We start from the raw sequence: 18,803 nt of genomic DNA on the forward strand, positions 1-18,803 counted from the left end.
ATTTTAAAAAAGCATAGTAGTCTCTTTAAATGAAATCATTCAATTTTTTTATTCAGAAGTTTTCATTCTTTGGAGGGAATAAGTCAAATTCTTAGAAATATGAAAAGGGCTGGAGGTGTGGGTCAGTGGTAGAGCACCTGCCAGGAAATATTAAAAGTACCAATGATGAGCAGATTTTGAAAGATGTCCATTTCCTTCTTTTTTTTTGGTTGTGGGGCTTAAACTCTGGGCCTGAGCGCTGTCCCTCAGCTCTTCAGCTCAAGGTGAGCACTCTACCACTTGAGCTACAGCGCCACTTCTGGTTTTCTAGTGGTTTATTGGAGATAAGAGTTTCACGGACTTTCCTGCCCGGGCTGTCTTTGAACCGCAATCCTCAGATCTCAGCCTCCTGAGTAGCTAGGATTACAGGCGTGAGCCACCGGCGCCCAGCCCATTTCCTTCTTTAATATCTGACTTAGTAGACTTTTTAAAGTCAGTGAATCTATAACTTATGACTTATAATTTATATCTTTATAATCCGCTATGGGAAATAAGTGAGCAAAAATACTGATGACATGGGGCTGGGAAGGTGGCTCAGTGGTGGAGCGCTTGCCTTGCATGCATGAGGCCCTGGGTTCGATTCCTCAGCACCACATAAACAAAAAGAAAAAAGCCAGAAGTAGCTCTGTGGCTCAAGTGGTAGAGCGCTAGCCTTGAGCTGAAGAGCTGAGGGACAGCGCCCAGACCCAAAGTTCAGGCCCCACAACTGGACCCCCCCCAAAAAAAAAATACTGATGACATTTGTGTGTGTGTGTGTGTGTGTGTGTACATGTGTGCCAGTCTTGGGGCTTGAACTCACGGCCTGGGCCGTGTCCTTGAGCTTTTGGGCTCAAGGCTAGTACTCTACCACTTGAGCCACAACTCCACTTCTGGCTTTAACCACCATTAACTGGAGATAAAAGTCTCACAAACATTCCTGTCTGGGCTGGCTTTGAACCATGAGCCTTAGATCTCAGCCACCTAAGTAACTAAGATTACAGGTATGGGCGACTGATCTGTCCTGATGAGATATTTTAATGAGTCATAACTTTCATTATCAATACTAGGCTCCAGGTGGCTAATGCTGAGTGCTAGCATAAGCATTTCTTGAGTCTTAGTTCTCCAGCAGGTGGGTTCAGGCATTTGGGAGAATTCTGTAAGTAAAGCCTGCTTTTCCTACTTGTATATATGTATGTATGCTGTGTATATGTATTGATCTCAATATCATAAATAAAGGTGCTTACTTATTTATCAGCTCTGACCACAGCCACCAATAGGATGGAAAATTAAAGCAATTTATCTGAGTAATTTGGGCAAAAGTAAAAAAATATTCCATTTACCCTGAAATTTAAAAACAACAGCAGCAGCAAAAAAAAGTTGTGCAATGTTTTTCCTGAATTCTTTAGAACTCTCTCTCAAGGAATTTTCCCCAAAGGCACGTATATAACAACCTTAGTGTTTTCAGAAAGCAGACCTGCGTAATTCTAAAGAACTCTTACCCTAGTTAGTTTCTGAGAAGGAGAATGAAGATGTCACTTATTGGCAAAGTGGCTGTGGTATGCTCACCTTTAGAACACCCTCACATCCTGCCTAATAGTTTTCCTGATTGACATTAGACCACACCAAGACCTTCCTTATAGGAGCCAAATATGGCTGGGTGCCAGTGGCTCGCACCTGTAAGCCTAGTTATTCAGGAGGCTGAGGTCTGAGGATTGTGGTTCAAAGCCAGCTGGGGCAGGAAAGGCCGTGAGACTTTTATCTCCAATTTAACCATTCAAAAACTGGAAGTGAAGCTATGGCTCAAAGTGGTAGAATGCTAGCTTTGAGCAAAAAGTCTCAGGGAAAGCATCCAGGCCCTGAGTTCAAGTCTGCTGACTTAAAACAAAACAACAACAATAACCAAGAGAGGGATTAGCCTGCGCTGAGAAGTAGAACTGTTGCTAAGGTCACAAAACCAAGTCAGTGCCTCTCTGGGCCATCAGCTCAGTCTTTCCAGTTCAGTGAGCTGTGAGATTGGCGCCAGCCAGGTTAAATCCCCATCAGTAGGCTTTACACTCACATCAGTGGCACAGGCCACTGCAGAGCACACAGGAGTAGCAAGGAGGGGATGGGCTCTGAGTCCTCCACTGCCACTTCCTTTATTGACACAGCTGTGCACATGCTCACAGGCCGCCCCTTGGCTCCGTGCAGTGCCCTGTGGTTTTCAGAATTCTTTCTCACCTCAGGTCTCCTTCCGTCTTCACCTAAGGCAGCACAGACAGGCAGGGCAGGCATCCCCAACTGTCGCAGCTATCATGGGACTTGTTTGCCCAACATCACATTGCCCAGAATAGCTTTGTTCTGAAATAAATGGAAGGAAGTGACAGAAAGTGGGTATTTGGGATCATTTCCCATTTGGATTTTCAGAGGATTATACCAATTCTCCCCATCACTTACAGTTGGATGGTGAGCCAGTCACAGGAAGCAGATCTGGTAGTGAAGATGGCTTCTCCCACGAAGATTCTGAATGATTTAGTCATGGAGATCCAGGCCTGAGGTGTAGCTCTGGAGTATGGTGCATAGTTAGCTTTTCTGAGGTCCTAGGTTCAATCCCAAGCACTACAAAATAATAGTATTCACAGAGATGCTATGCAGGCCCTCAGTCATTGAAGGAGACTGTGCTCATTTCTCTGACAGCTGGTGACTTTGCTGCAGATGTGGGCTGTGCCTCTCTATTTCACCATTAAGCTTTTCTGGTGGCGGTTTCTGTCTCTGTGGGGCATGTTCTCTCTTGTCACCAGTTACATCCTCTTCAGAGCCACCCGAAAACCTCTCTCAGGAAGAACGCCACGGTATGTATTCCATTCCTTTCTTCCCCATGAGCCTGCTTATTTGACTTCTTTTATTTTTTGGTAGCATAACTATTTGGAGGTTAGTAATACTGCTGTTCATCCATGGAGGGTATTTAATAGTGAAGTTTAATAGCTGTCAAACTTATAATTTCACATTTTCACTGAGCCAGGCCAAGACTGAGAGAAGTGAAACTCCTTCTGCAAATTTCTAGACTACTATTATTTGCAAGGTTATTTTTAGTTTTAATTCACTGTGAGTTCTGTCACACTCTTGAAAATAAAGCACGAGTTGAAAGTCTGTGTTTTAACCTTAAAATATGTAAGCTGGCATAAACAGGGTGTTAACTAAGTTATTTGAGATATATAAAGTGCTCTGCATTTCAGATAACACAAACGTCCTTGTCTCTGTCCCCTGCATATAATCCATATTGCACATCAACGAGACTGGTTTGCTGCCCCACTGTATAATGCCCCACTGCCCCAGCTAAATACAAAGTGCAAACACATCAGCTGTCTTCAGTGAGAGACACCCGAGTGCAGCTTCATTGTTCTTCATGGTCATCCCCTCTCAAGTGGCCAGGGGGCCCTGCATCTCCTTCTCATGCCCATGACCCATCTTCAGTTTCCTGACTGCACAGCTCTGCACCCCAAGTCCAGTCTGAGAGCTAAAAACTCCACTGCATTCTAAAGCAGACCCAGAAGGCATGGGAAGAGAGCAATGTGACAGTGTAATAAAGGTTCTTCTAGTAAAGTCATAGGGAAAAGGAGCTCTTCCATGAGAGCAGTGGTAGGCCCTGACATTTTTATAGATCTTTCCTTCACCATGTGTGACAGGTGAGTCAGACCTCAGATTCCATTTAGAAATGGTAGATTCAGTATAGGAGGAAGCCAGTGGGAACAGATCAGCATCACTGGAGAGGCAAGTCCTGGGAGGGGTCTCTAGCACCAACCCTGTGGCTCCTCCTCTCCCAGAATCACCTGGCTGCAGTGCAGAGGGGCAGAGAAGGAGAAGTGAGAGTCTTTCTACTTCCTAAGGTCATGCCACCCAACAAGCATGAAGCTCAGGCTCCACAGACAGGTGACGTGCAAGACCAGGTGGCTGGCCTCATCAACTGCAAGGCCCAGTTCTCACTGGGAGGCTGCTCTGAACCAGTAATACAACTTCTTACCTGGTTTATCAGTTTTCATGTCATTTGAGTAGAAACAGCTCTGGACTCTATCTTGCTTGGAAAGTTGTATCCCCAGTAGACCGGAAGAGAGAGGAGAGAAAAATCAAAGGCAGCCATAGCAATGACCTAGTGAGCATCTTGTGTGCCACGTCTTCTAAACATTGCTGTGTCTCCACACATCATCTTCAGAATGCTGGTGTTATCATTGTCCATCTCTTGGGCTTGCCACACCAGGCCCAATACTTCCAAAAGAATAAAAGCTCTTTAAAAACTAAGCTACCAGTAGCATATATCTATAATTCTTTTATACTTGTGAACATAAGCATATTTACCAGAAGTTTCAAGAAATCACTTGGGATTACAGTTGTTCTAAGAGTGTTATTGCCTAAGATTTTAAGAGCATTAGCCTCAAAAATATCAATAAATCAAAAGATTATTTATGACACTGTTCGGGAAAGACCGCATACTTTTCTGTTATTTTCTGTGTTCTCCCCAATTGTCACAGATTGGTCTACAAATGGTTTCTTCTCATCTACAAATTGAGCTATGCCTTTGGTGTGATAGGCTATTTGGCGATCATGTTCACAATGTGTGGATTCAACTTACTTTTCAAGTAGGTATCTCCCGCGAGGCTAGAACACCCCCCAACACCTGACTGGGCCATTTACCTTGGCACAGACCCTCCCAGCTTTGACCCCATGGTGTTCTATGCCCCTATTTTTTTAATAATACTTAACACTATGTTCCCCAATAGTGCTAATGATTGGGGGAAATCACTAGAATAGCAAGAGGGGAGTTCCTACAAAGTAAAAATTTTTTAAAGATTTTTAAAATTTTGGAACTTTAAAGAGAATCTGTACTTGAGCTACAAAGTTCACCATTAAAAGTAGGTCTCTAATGGTGATGGAGTATCCTGATTGGGCGGGAACTTCCAATCATATGTGTCCTTTCTTTGTATCTACAGAAGCAGCGTACTGTCCAATGAGGTTGCTGCTAGCTCCTATGACTATTGAAAGCTTGAAATATGAAATGAGATGTGTTATAATGTGAAATGTACCAGCATCTATAACAAACCAATGTACTGGCAGATATAACAAACCAACTAGGCAAGAAAGAAGATTCAAACTCATTTAGGGCTAATTCTTCATCTTTTAAAAGATCTTTCCCTTAAAAAGAAGTGTGGGAGGAGGGGAAGGACTAGCACAGAGAACCCCAGTATTTGAAATACGCTTCAACTTGTTAAAAATTGTTTTCATAAAAATAAATTGTTTTCATTAATTCATTATAACTAAGGCATAGTACCAAAGGTCCTCAAAAATCATATAGGTATGAGCCAGGCATGGTGGCTCATACCCATAATCCTAGCTATTCAGAAGGCTAAGATGGCAAAGATGGCAGTTTGAGACTAGCCTGGGCAAAACACAGTTCAGAGGATCTCATTTCAACAAAGACAAACTTAGGCGTGATGGTTCCTGCCTATAATCCCATTACAGCAGAAAGTGTAAATAGGAGGATCACAGTCCAGGCCAATCCAGACAAAAGGCAAGACCTGGTCTCAAAAATAACCAGAGCACAAAGCATATGGCCCAAGTGGTAGAGTACCCAGTAAAATCTGAACTTGATTCCTGGCTTTGCTAAGTATTGATTGTCATGTGAAGCAACTATTTTTTCCCCTCTAAGTCTTCATCTTTTCACGTATAAAGAAGAAATCATTGTATCTATTCCAAACATTTGTTAGGCAAACAAAGTATTTGGAAGCATTTTATAGAATCTAAAGTGTACAAGAGAATTTGCAGCTCTTGTTTTCTGGTAAATGCTTTAAAAATCCTGCCATGCAGAGACGCCACCCAAGACCAACTCAACTAGCGCCCTTGGTGAGCTGATGCATCAGCACATATTTAAAACTCCCTCGTGATTCTAGTCTATGGCTGGGGCTGGAACCTACTTCTATGGTGGTTATTAATACTAGCCACTCACAGGAATCATTTGGTGTTTTTGCTGCCCAAGTCCCATCCTGGGGCTATTAGAGATTCTGACTAGGACTGATCTGGCCTGTGGCCTGGAGAAATAGCTTTTAATAAGCTTCCCAGGCCTTTCTGTGCTTAGCCAACTTTGAAACCACTGGTAAGAATGACATTGTTCTTAAAAGTTGTTAATCTCTTGCTATGCCTTATTTATAAATTAAACGTCATCGTAGATGTGTGTATAGAAGTAAAAACAATCTACATAGGGCTCAGCAGTGAGATGTCACGTTCCCACTGAGGGTTTGGGAATGTATCACCCAAGAATAAGGGGACTCCCCAGGAGTTCCTTGTCCAGCAGCTCTGAACAGTGCCATTTGAGAGAAATTTAAATTCACTCAGGGGCTACATTCTTACTTCCTGGTGATGTTGTTTTATGTAGAATCAAAGCCAGGGACTCCATGGAGTTTGGCATCGTTTCCTTGTTCTATGGCCTCTACTACGGGATAATGGGGAGAGACTTTGCTGAGATCTGCTCGGATTTCATGGCTTCTACTATTGGGGTAAGTGCTGCTTTTCCTTGCTTGAAATCATTTATGACATGGGAGAAATGGTCTCATCTTAATATTTCCATCTACGTTTTCCTCTGGAACTGCTTTGGTTCTCTCAGCTCCACTGATTCTTGCCTCAGAAAATAGTCCTGGCTAACTAATTAGAAAACACATTTCTTATATATAACAGCGAGGAGTAAGTCATCTTGTAGTAATCCTGTGCCATTAATAAAATATGATATTTATTCAGGTCATCATCCATAGGATACTTCTAACCAAAACCCTTTCTCTCTCCTGAAACTCCACCTACTGCAGATTCATATTTGAGAGGCTGTGGTATAGCTCAGTAGTAGAACTCACTCTGGGTTGTATCCTCAGCACCACAAATCATCTAGATTTGTATTGGATGCTTCATGAAAGCACTTCGGCATCGGCAGTAACTCACTGTGATACTCACCAGAAAGATTAAGTTATTACAACCCAGCATCCAAAGAAACAGAAAATACAAAACGTGTGTTGATGGTATATTGGTGCCTTTCATACTTTAAAATCCCAAACAGCATGTGTGAGTGTGTGTTCCACTGTCTTAAAATTAAAATGATTAAACATCAGAATAAACACTTTCCAGTTAGATGGATTCCAGATTTGGGCTTCGAGAACATTCCTCTATGTCTGACCATGCACACCTCTAAACAGTTACAAACCCAGGGGTCCACATCCTCTTCCCTTCTTGTCTTGTGATACACAGCCAGATCTGAAACAGGAAAGTGAGTGTAAGAGAAGAGCCGGCTTCTGGGTTCTTAGTACTCCATTTGCACCCCTTGACCTTATCAGCACCTCTTTGTCTTCCTTCCACCAGGGCCTCTCTCCCATCCTCTTTCTAGAGCCACACCCATCCTCTGCAGTGCACTGCTGCAACAGCAGGCCCTGGGAACTTGGTGGTCATGTGTGGTCTGTGGGCAAGCTGCCTTTCAGATAAGGTTCAAGGTGGCACAGAAGGCCACTCCCCGTGCCAATGAAATCCAGAGTCATATCGACCTCTTCCCCCTTCTTCTCCCCACCAATGCTCCAAGCTGTTGTGCTTATTTATGAGCAGGGTTCAAGGAAGAGAAGGGTGGCATTGGGCCAGTTCCCCTGTGGACCAAGAAGAAGAGATTTCAGCTGGCCAAACAACCAGCTTTTCAGAGACCTCACTTGATCCAACCCCTCCAACAGTCCAGCAGTGCTCAGTCCATGCTGTGGGCCTCTGCTTCATGCTAGCTCCCAACTCTCTACAAATCACTGCATCCAGCCACTGGCCCAGCCACCAGTGTGCATGTGTCTGTGAGTAGTGTGTGTGTGTGAAGAAGCAAACAAAGGAGGACCAGCCTCCATTCCCAGACCAGTGTCTGAGCCTCACACCAGATCAATTAAGCCAGAATCTCCGGGAATGAAGCCAATGCATCTGCTTGGTTTAAAAATCCTCCTTAGGAAAAAAAAAAAAAAGAACGAGCTATTAAGCCATCCAAAATCATGGACAAATCTCAAATGCATGTTGCTGAGGGTGAGGAGCAAGTCCAAAAGAAGTCTGTAAAGAATGGTTCCTTTCACATGACATTTCAGGAAAGGCCCAACCATAGCAGCGCAGGGCTGCAGGAGTGTTTAGGGAGGGAGCAGGGGTGAATAGCTGAAGCTCAGGGATTTATTTTTATATGTGTATAGACTTCCTTTAGACGTTGTTTTCCATAGAACCAGAGCAGAGGGTCCACAGACTAGCACTGCATGCTTTTTCTGTGGCTCTCAGATGGAGTCCTAGGGACACTTTACTGAGACCTGCTCAGACTACAGTCAAGTGGAGGACTTGTTATGTTTCACGCTAGGACAAGGAGATGAGACACACAGCATTTTTCAGAATCTTTAAGAATGAAGTTTCAGAAAGAATGAACCTTCATGCATGCAAAATTGAAAAGTTATTTAGGAGGTCAGAGGATTCCACAGAAGAATGAAGACTGAGAGGAAGGAACCTCATTGTATTGCGAATGTGTGAACTAGCCCTATTGAAGGTAGAGGATGTGTTATCCTAAGGAAATTTAAAGTTAGTGGAGAATATAAGACCAAAAGCAAGAGAAACTGTACATTACATTGTAATCTGGCTGATAAAGTCATGCCTTCAAGCTTTTGGATGAACAATTCTGATGCCCCTCTACATGTATTCTGAAATTGAGCCACTGAAAAATAAATGGATATCTGATTATAGAAGCTAGGTTTCTCACTGTCTGAATAAACAGTTACAGGCAAGAAGAAGGAGCTATGATATATTAAAATGGGATCCAGCTTTAGCTTAGTATAAATTTAGATGAACATGTAAGTACAGAATACTTGGAGTTGTGGACATATACACATGTTAGTATATGCAGATATATTTTCTTGTACTGTCTGCTAAGAGGTTGTAGAAACAATGCCTCCTTCTGCACCCCAATTTCCAGATCTTGGTTTCTAATACTATTCCATAATAAAAAGAAACATGGGCTGGGCACCAGTTGCTCACACTTGAAATGCTACTTATTTAGGAGGCTAAGATCTGAGGATCCTAGTTCAAGGCCAGCCTGGGCAGAAAAGTCCACAAAGTTCTTATTTCTAATTAACCAGCTGAAACCTAGAGGTGGAGGTATGGCTCAAGTGGTAGAATGCTAGCGTTGAATATAAAGGAGTGGGAGGCTCTGAATTCAAGCCCCAGTACAGGCGTGTGTATGCGCATGCGCGCACACATGCACGCACACACACACACACACACACACACACACACACACACACACAATCTGCTAATAGGAGAAACTGGATGTATGGCATATATACTGTCTTTATAGATATTAGATATTTTAAATGTAAAACTACTAAAAAATACATTGTCTATTAAGAAAAAAAAACAACCTGATGTCTTGCCCAAGTTGAGAACTCCCTCTTCAGCCCTGGAAGGTCTAGGTACCCTAGGATTCTAAAAGCATTGCCTTCTAAGAGCGACAAGTCTGTGAGCTCCCTGTAAAAACATGGGCATTTAAAAACAAGACAAGTGCTTGGATTTACTACAGCTCTCCGTGTCATACTCTGAAGAGGAAAGGAAGGGCCAGGTAATGGCTAAGCTCCAAGGCTTCCTGTGTGATTGAGAAACTCCAGCTCTGGGCAAAACCTCGTCTCTTTCAAGGGAAGACTACAGGTAGACACTAGGATTAGCAATGAACTTTGGGTCCCCTTGGGATTCAGTGGGCTGTGCCTGGAAATCTCAACTCCCCTGCTGCCTTGTTCCTACAAGAAAAGGTGGCAAGAGTTCTAACCCAGGAGATTCTGCTAGGAGCTGGAGCTGCACTGTGTTCAGAAATGGTGGGTGCCGGCTGTCAAACAGTGTTCCCCTTGCTCATTTCCTGACAGTTCTACAGTGTCAGTGGGATGCCCACCAGGAGCCTGGCAGACAATATCTGTGCTGTGTGTGGGCAGAAGATCATCGTGGAGCTCGAGGAAGAAGGGCTCATTGAAAACACCTACCAGCTCCCATGCAATCATGTGTATCCTTTGCCCAGCCCTCGCTGCACCCAGCCCAGCTCCCTTCCCTCCCTCTCCTCTCCTTCCCTCCCTCTCCTCTCCTTCCCTCCCTCTCCTCTCCTTCCCTCCCTCTCCTCTCCTTCCCTCCCTCTCCTCTCCTTCCCCAGCTTCTGTCTTGCTTAGCCTCCCTCTCCAAGCCCCACATCTTCACTCTTCTGGCCAACTCTATTTCTGAGACTTTCTGACGATCCTTCTTGCATTGTGAACTGCTAATTAATATGAACATGCTCTACAATAATTTCAGTCTCCTAAAAGGTCTCTCAGTCCCCATAAACCAGAAGGCAGTATTGACTGAAGGGAGCTCATTGGGAAATGGTGGAAGCCACAGATGAACACCCAACCAAAAAGGACCAAAAGAGAAAAATGGGGGTTGAGAGTAAGAAAATAAAGGGGCTGGGAGTGTGGCACATGAGCTCTCAGACTAAGGCAGGCCTGGCTTCCGTCCCCAAGGGAGGAGCACAGGCCAGTGTGAGTGGGGCCTGGTGGTATCTCAACCTTAACACAGTGCACTTGGCCTAGAAAGAATCCAGGGAACCCATTTGGGACAACAAGAGACAGAGATGGTTGTGGGAGAAAACCAAGATCCTCACCAGCTTATCTTATTAAGTCTAAGCCCTAAGTCTAAGCCTTTGGCTTACACATGTAATCCTAGCTACTCAGGAGGCTGAGATCTGAGGATCCTGGTTTGAGGCCAGCCTGGGCAGACTCCTATCTGCATTTAACTAGCAAATCCCCAGAAGTAGAGCAGCGGCTCAAGTAGAGCAATAGCTTTGAGCAAAATAGCTCAGGGACGCGTTTTCCATTCCCTTCCCTCCCCCAAAAAGTCACACTACATGCAATAAGAAAATACCTTAGAGCCGGGCGCTGGTGGCTCACGCCTGTAATCCTAGCTACTCAGGAGGCTGAGATCTGAGGATCGAGGTTCAAAGCCAGCCCGGGCAGGAGAGACCGTGAGACTCCTATCTCCAATAAACCACCAGAAAACCGGAAGTGGCACTGTGGCTCAAGTGGTAGAGCACTCGCCTTGAGCTGAAGAGCTGAAGAGTGCCCAGGCCCAGAGTTCAAGCCCCATGACCGACAAAAAAAGAAAAAGAAAATACTTTAGGCAACTACAGGAAAGACCAAAATTTGGTGTCTTGTTCTTGAACTTTTGGGTTCTTCAGCTATGGGCCCTCCTCAGGTAATTCTCTAAGGCTGAGGGGGAGCCTGTGGTGACGGTAATGGACAAGCCATGGTGTGGAAACTAGCTGTTCTTTCTGGGAACCCCCCAGCAGGCCTTGAGAAAGGCCTCAAGTACACCAAAAACCATGTGCATCAAAACCCCTGCACAAAGCAGTGCATGTTGTCCAGGCATGTGGCTGTGGGTACCAAAGTTTGGATTTGGGTTGGCCAGCAAAGCATACTTTAATTTGTTCCTATATACAAAACAAAGCATCATTTATCTTTACTTCATAAAGCAGGACCTATCTCACAGCATTGTCCCTCTACAAAGCTGGAGCTCTGTGTGCCGCTCAGGCCGGCTGCGCTCCTCCCCAGCCCACTGCATGCGGCCTGCAATACCTTCTCTCTCCAAAGAGCACTGATGAGCCAGCGCCGTTTAATCTGGACAGTTTCCACCTCTTCAATTCGGAGTCAGAAATCCAAATGCATCTCAAATGTAACAGGAGCCCTCGCTCCCACATTTAAGCCTTAAAATGTCAAGGGAAGAAACATGAAGATATCCCATATGGAATTCTATAGTGCTTTTTTCAATACCATACCTTTCTCTCTTCTCCCCCCACCCCCCAAAAAAAGATCATTCTTAGTTAGAAATGTTCCAAGTCTGGCCTGGGTTTTAATATGATTTACTTTTCAAATGTTGGCACAGAGCCCCTTCTGTCATTTGCAAATGGAAATATTTTCTCTCTCCACCTTTAAAAGCCCTTAGGGATTGTTGGACATGTGTGCATATGTAATCTAAAATGTAGTCACCTTTAAATTTGCCTTGCAGGGAGTATTATTAATGGCTCATTTGAGCATGAGTCATCTCAGTGAGCGGTGGGCTTGTGTGGTCACACTGAGGAGGGATTATGTGGGGGTGTCTCTGCAGCCATCCTGCAATGTGCACGTTTCTCAGCATGGAGACCTGGGGGTGAAAGAGTAGGTTTAAGAAAATGTGGCCGGGTGCTGGTGGCTCACGCCTGTAACTCTAGCTATTTAGGAAGCTGAGATCTAAGGTTTGAAGCCAGTCTGGGCAAGGAAGTCCAACTAGTCACAGAAAAAGCCAGAAATGGTACCGTGGCTCAAGTGGTGGAGTGCTAGTCTTGAGCTAAAAGGAGCTCAGAGACAGTGCCCAGGACTGGCGAGAAAGAAAGAATGAGAGAGAGAGAGAGAGAGAGGAAAGAAAGAAAGAAAGAAAGAAAGGAGGGAGGGAGGGAGGGAGGGAGGGAGGGAGGGAGGGAGAGGAAGGAAGGAAAGAAAGAAAGAAAGGCCAAGGAAGGAAGGAAGAAAGAAAGAAAGGGAAAGGAAAGAACAGAACATGTGGACATTTTTCATGCTGAACTCTATACCCAGATGGCAGATAGGGCTATATTGTAGCCCTTTTGAAAAAGGACTGTATGGGTTTGGATTCAAATAGGTTTGTTGCAATCTATTTTCTGTTGACCTAAAGATATATATTTTTTTTGGGGGGGTCCAGTAGTGGGGCCTGAACTCTAGGCCTGGGCGCTGTCCCTCAGCATTTCAGTTCAAGGCTAGAACTCTATCACTTGAGCCACAGCGCCACTTCCGGCTTTCTTTTTCTGCTTATGGGGTGCTGAGGAATCGAACCCAGGGCCTCATGCATGCAAGGCAAGCGCTCTACCACTGAGCCACCTTCCCAGCCCCAAGATACATTTTCTTAATGTCCCAAATTTCTCAACATAGAATTGAGAGATTACCCACAGCCTTGCTGCTGTGGTGCCTCACAGCCGTCCGTGCATTAGAGAGGGAACTTCCCCGCCAGCCAGACAAACGGGTGTGAGGCAGGCTGGTCAGAGGACTGTGATCCCACTATTCCTATGCTAGTGGTAGAAGAAATCAATCAATCAATAGGATGAATTTCAATTTATACACAATCATTTTGCCCATATCTGTAGTTTTGCAAAAGCTGGAAATATTTATTTCCAAAAACTGCTTTTGAATGATTCATTCAACAAATATTTCTTAGATACTTGCTTAACGTAGTGAGGACAGGAAGATGAATAAGACATAGTCCTCTAGGTAACATATGGCCAGAGACAGAGAGAAAGAGAGAAAGAGAGCACAAAGGATTTCATGATGCCTAGAGTAAGTTCCTTGTATTGAAACAAGATGGAAGGAAGAGAGGAAGGAAAGGAGGGAGGCAAGGAGGAAAGAAAGTAGGGAATGGAAAGTGAATGGAAGGAGGGAGGAAAGGAATGATTGATTCTCAAATTTATTGACATAATTTAAATTTGCCTAAGACAAGTCTGATTATATAGAAAATAACAAGTAAGTGACAAAAAGTAGAACTGAGTAGGTTCACACCTATAAATTACAGCTACTTAAGAGGCTGAGATCTGAGGATTGAGGTTCAAGGTCAACTTGGGCAGGAAAAGTTAGTGAGTTGCTTATCTCCATTTTACTACTAAAAAGCCAGAAGTGGAGCTGTGGCTCAAGTGATAGAACACTAGCCTTAAGCAAAAAAGCTCAGGAACAGTGCCCAGGCTGTGAATTCAAGGACTGGTGCAAATTTAGAATTGGGAACTACTAAGGTGAATACGTGAAAAAAATGCTTGAGTGTAAAAGCAGCCATCTGTTTTTATCTAGTTCTTATTTGAGTGAAGTGGAGAAAGAACTTACAAGTAAGGTCAAGCAGTTATGTGCCACAGAGTGAGCAAGCTCGAGCTCAAGCCCCTCCACAGCTCATTGTCCTTGCTTGGGGCTCTCTGTCTCCTAGAGTCTCCTTAAAGAAGTGTAGGCCTCGCAGCCATCCCCACCCCATGCTAAGCTAGGATGTCTTCCACGTCACCAGTCCTTACTCCTGACTATCTAGAACTTCCCTAACAAGTTCCTTCAGCTTTCATGAATTCTGCATCCGAGGCTGGTGTATTGTTGGAAAAAAGCAGACCTGCCCATACTGCAAAGAGAAGGTGGATCTGAAGAGGATGATCAGCAATCCGTATCCTTTCGCAAATGTGCAAACTACTATCTCAACTATTTCTAGGGGTGCATTCTTTAAGCTAACCTTTCATTATTGCTCTACAGCTACAGTAGAACTCTTCATTGTCTCTAACAACCTATTTCAAAATGGCTTGTCTAGGGCTGGGATTGTGGCTTAGTGATAGAGTGCTTGTCTGGCATGCATGAAGCCCTGGGTTCGATTCCTCAGTACCACATAAACAGAAAAAGCGCTGTGGCTCAAGTGGTAGATTGATAGCCTTGAACAAAAGAAACTCAGGGACAGTGCCCAGGCTCTGAGTTCAAGCCCCAGCATTGGCAAGAAAAAAAAAGGCTTGTCTATGTTACTGCTCTGGTTAGGAAGTGAAATGCCTAGCATACTACTCTTTCTGTCTCATATTTTCCACATTAAGGGATTTAGCAGAAATGAAACAGGATATTGAAAACCATAAGGAAAATTCAAAGGATGCATGCATGCATGATTGAATTGGATGGGTGATGGGAGGGGAGATTAATAGGTAAGTTAGAGTCCAAAATGTAAAAGCCCCAAGTATGAACTGAAGTGTAGAGAAATACATTTTTAGGCCAAACTACATTTTCTCCTTGCCCTGAATTTCAGTGTTTTAAATTCCTTGCTGTGTCTCTGCTCTTCTTAGGCTAAGCCCTCGTGGTAATGATACTGAAAGGAGACAAACTCCTACAAACACGATCAGTGTATGGCAGCAACTAGGATTTTTTTATAGACGCCAGGAACTCAACAGAAGAAACACAGGTCTCATTAAGAGCAGGGAAAGGGAATGGCCCTGATCCAGAGCTAACAGAAAGATAATCCTCCACCTCACAGTTCCGTGGGTGCTCATGATAGCTAATGGCAGCAGCACCCCATCTCTGAGTTTCAAGAAGGGCATCTGGGAAGGAGGCCTCGGGCCTCAGGACTTGCCGTGATGGCATTGAACACCTACACCGCCATCTTCGCTCCATTTACAGGCCTGACTCTTGGTGAACCCACTCAATGCTGACCCTGTACCCGCTTCCTGCTCCTCCCTCTCCATTTACTGACCCTCCTGTCACCTTCTAGGATATGACATGAACCAGAAGCACTTTCAGTTAGGAACTAATAAGACTACAATGCATAATCTTTGTCAGAAAACTAATGATTAACGGGGTTAGGCAACATGGCTCACACTTGTAATTCCAGCTACCCAGGAGGCAAAGATAGGATCACAGTTCAAGGACAACTCAGGCAAAAAGTAAGACCCTTATCACAGTAAACTAGTGGGGCACAGTGGTGCATGCTACAATCTCGGCTACTCAGAAGTTGGATATAAGAGGATTGTGGTTCAAGGTCATTGCTGAGCAAAAATAGTAAACTATACCTGAAAAATAAACTAAATGCAGATGTGTCTGTGGGCCTAGCTCGAGTGGTACAGTGCCTGCCTAGCAAGCATGAGGCCCTGAGTTCAAACTCCATTACTGCTCCTCCCCCCAAAAAATAAAAGGAAAAAGAAAACCAGTGATAATGTGATCACCAGTGTTACTTTAAAGACAGTTTAAGTATAAAAGGGTGACTTGTTTCTTTATACATTCTGGAGAGAATAAACTAATAAATATCACCTGCATTCTTTCTAGAGACACAATGTAAGGTAAAGCTATATGTAAAAAGCTGCCCTTTGTAAAATTGCTACCAGAGATAAGGATTATGTTCCCTTAGGACTATTTGTTTTGTTTTGTTTTTGTTTTTGTCAGTCATGGGGCCTGAACTCGGGGCCTGGGTGCTGTCCCTGAGCTCTTCAGTTCAAGGCTAGCACTCTACCACTTGAGCCACAGCGCCACTTCTAGCTTTTCTGCTTTTGTGGTGCTGAGGAATCAAACCCAGGGCCTCATGCACGCAAGGCAAGTACTCCACCACTGAGCCATCTTCCCCGCCCAGCCCAGGACTGTTTGTTAAAGATACCAGGTAAAGGTATGTCTTATATGATGAGCTAATGCTGTAGTCGTCATTGTTTACACTAGACCCATGCACTCGAGCATGCATGGGCAAGAGCTATGCCCCTACCCCATGTTATATAGACTGAAGGTTCCCTCCCCCACCCCTACATCAGTCATGGGCTTGCAGTCAGGGTCTGGGCACTGTCCCTAAGCTCTTTCACTCAAGGCTAACACTACCACTTTCAGCCACAGCTCCACTTCTAGTTTTCTGGTGGTTAATTGGAGATAAGGGTCTCACGGACTTTCCTGCCCAGGCTGGCTTTGAACAGTGATCCTCAGATCTCAGCTTCCTCGGTTGCTAGATTACAGGCATGAGCCACTGGCACCTGTTTTGGTTTCTATTTCTTTTCAATGTGGTATAAATAACAATGATAACCATAATAGTATAAAAAGAATAATTTGACAGAGTTCTTTTTTGCTTTTTACCTTTTATTTTGGCAGTACTGGTATTTGAAGGCAGAGCCTTGGGCCTGCAGACACTGTACCATTGAACCCTCAATCCATTTTGGTTTTTATTTTTTGAATAAGGGCTCACTTTTTGTCTAGGCTAACCTGGACCTCGGTCCTCCTGTTGACATATCTCATATAGCTGGGATGACAGTTGAGTAGCAACAAACTAGATTTGATTGGTTGAGGTGGCCTGTGAACTCTTTGCCTAGCTGGCCTCAAATGATGACCCTCTCAATCCCAGCTACCTGAGTACCTAAATTTACAGATGTACACTGATACTCTGAGCACAGAGGATGAACAAGAAAGAAGACACCCCTTCATTACAGTACATTGTCTGTTACAGTTGCAAGTGATATTGATGAATGTTTCTGGTACTTTGGCTTTCTATCCCACAAATTCCTTTACTGAGATTCAGCTGGGAGCGCACACATTTTCTGTACGGACAGATCCTGGACTGGCTTCGTTACTTGGTGGCTTGGCAACCTGTGGTGATTGGAATAGTTCAAGGCATTAACTATTCACTAGGGCTGGAATAGTGCAGCAGACTTACCCCAGAAGCAATGGATGGCATGGCTGGAATATTTTTAAATCCTTGGTCCTACATGCAATATTAATATTTAATTTTAGAGTTCAGACTACTACAAATAAAAATAAACTAAAATATACTATTTGGTGTCACCCTAGAGCAATTTATCTCTGTGGAAATAACTGAAGAGAAACTGAACAATGGATTTGACAAATAAAAGATGCTGTTTCATCTTGTTTCTTACAACTGCTTTCTACTATGACATATCTGGTAACACCCCACCATATACACTACACCCCCAGTTTGGCTTACAATGCTCTGATTTGTGAAGATTTTCAAAAGCTCGCAAAGTGCTCCTCACAGGCAACATTTAGTTATAATTTAGTTATAGCAGTAGGTTTTTTTTGCCAGTCCTGGGGCTTGAACTCTGCCTGGGCACTGTCACCGAGCTTCCTCTGTTCAAGGATAGCATTCTACCACTTACGCCATAGCACCACTACTGGCTTTTTCTGTTTATGAGGTACTGAGGAATCAAACCCAGGCCTTCATGCATGCTAGGCAAGCACTCTACCACTAAGCCATGTTCCCGATCCAATATAACAGTGTTCTAATTAATGTCTTTTCTAGGCACTGTGGCAACTTGGCACCACAAAGCCCTCTGTACAAAGGGTCACTCACAAAGCTCCAGTAGCAGGGCTACCACTTTGCTGGGACTAAACACTAAGCACTTAAGGGAGAGAATATTCACACATCCCACATGTAAGCCTACAAGCACACACCACATCCTGTCTGAAACCTCTGCCCTCATCTTTTTCATAGTACATACCAGTACCTGAAACTGTATCAGGCTGCATTGCTTGTTTTCCATTCAGTGAAGGCAAGGAATTTCATCCATTCTGCTCTCTACTGTACCCATAGCACTTAAAGCAATGCCCAGCACAAAACACACACATGATAAGTGTTTGTTGAAAGAAGAATAACTAATCTGGCAGGAGGAAACAAAATTAGCTGAATAGGGATGACGAATCAGAAAGAACTGGCCCAAGAATGATGTGTTGGATTCCAAAAAGTAATTCATGTGTTCATGTGTTAAACAGGCACTAAGGGAACATAAGACCACTACCCTCATATGGAGTAGAAAGGAAATTCACTGGTGGTTATTCTCCTTGTCCAAATACTGGCAGTGTACTTAATGCTAGCCAAAGATCCCCCCTTCAAGATAACTCACACTAAGATTTCTACCTGCTGTGAACTTTCCATCTTCACACTACCCGATACCTTAGTATTACAACTGGTTTGCCATCTAGACTTCTAGAAGACCTAATTCCAGTTGTTTCTTTACTCAGCAAGACATCACTAATTCAATGCTCATTATATGGTAAGCACACTCAAGAGGTAAGAAAACAAAACAAGGTTCCTAAGTTTAGTCCATCAGCAAATGAATAATTCTCACATTTGCAGAAAGTACTAAAAATTATTTTTATCTTTTTTTAAAAATTACAGATGCTATTACATTGATCTCTAATGTATTTGCCACTTACCTTTTATAGATAGTTGCCAGGAAATAGCTTCTA

The 18,803-nt window shown here is 43.8% G+C and overlaps 1 protein-coding gene and 1 long non-coding RNA gene across 8 annotated transcripts in view; one reads left to right on the plus strand and one right to left on the minus strand.

Annotated features, from left to right (window-relative positions):
- LOC122127148 overlaps positions 1-7,568 on the minus strand; it is a 26,329-nt gene extending 18,761 nt beyond the window's left edge. For 5 of the 7 annotated variants that reach the window (XR_006151082.1, XR_006151083.1, XR_006151086.1 and 2 more), the window contains exons 1-3: positions 4,019-4,540; positions 2,455-2,616; positions 2,239-2,358 (exon numbers count right to left, since the gene is read on the minus strand). This is a non-coding gene — a long non-coding RNA (uncharacterized LOC122127148). Of the gene's footprint in view, positions 1-24; positions 138-2,238; positions 2,359-2,454; positions 2,617-4,018; positions 4,541-7,151 lie in introns of those variants that run through there. The other 2 variants (XR_006151085.1, XR_006151087.1) reach the window with 2 other exon arrangements.
- The window catches only part of Rnf175 (ring finger protein 175), a 26,717-nt gene extending 9,245 nt beyond the window's left edge, over positions 1-17,472 (plus strand). The window contains exons 4-9 of the mRNA XM_042701739.1: positions 2,695-2,849; positions 4,524-4,631; positions 6,422-6,542; positions 9,936-10,069; positions 14,164-14,265; positions 17,119-17,472. Coding sequence (XP_042557673.1) covers positions 2,695-2,849; positions 4,524-4,631; positions 6,422-6,542; positions 9,936-10,069; positions 14,164-14,265; positions 17,119-17,239 — 741 coding nt within the window. The 3' untranslated portion in view covers positions 17,240-17,472. The remainder of the gene's footprint in view (positions 1-2,694; positions 2,850-4,523; positions 4,632-6,421; positions 6,543-9,935; positions 10,070-14,163; positions 14,266-17,118) is intronic.
- The last annotated feature ends 1,331 nt before the right edge of the window (positions 17,473-18,803 follow it).

This window comes from Dipodomys spectabilis, unplaced genomic scaffold (genome assembly GCF_019054845.1).
Source record: "Dipodomys spectabilis isolate Male_0828 unplaced genomic scaffold, ASM1905484v1 ptg000297l, whole genome shotgun sequence".
Classification (NCBI taxonomy): Eukaryota; Metazoa; Chordata; class Mammalia; order Rodentia; family Heteromyidae; genus Dipodomys; species Dipodomys spectabilis.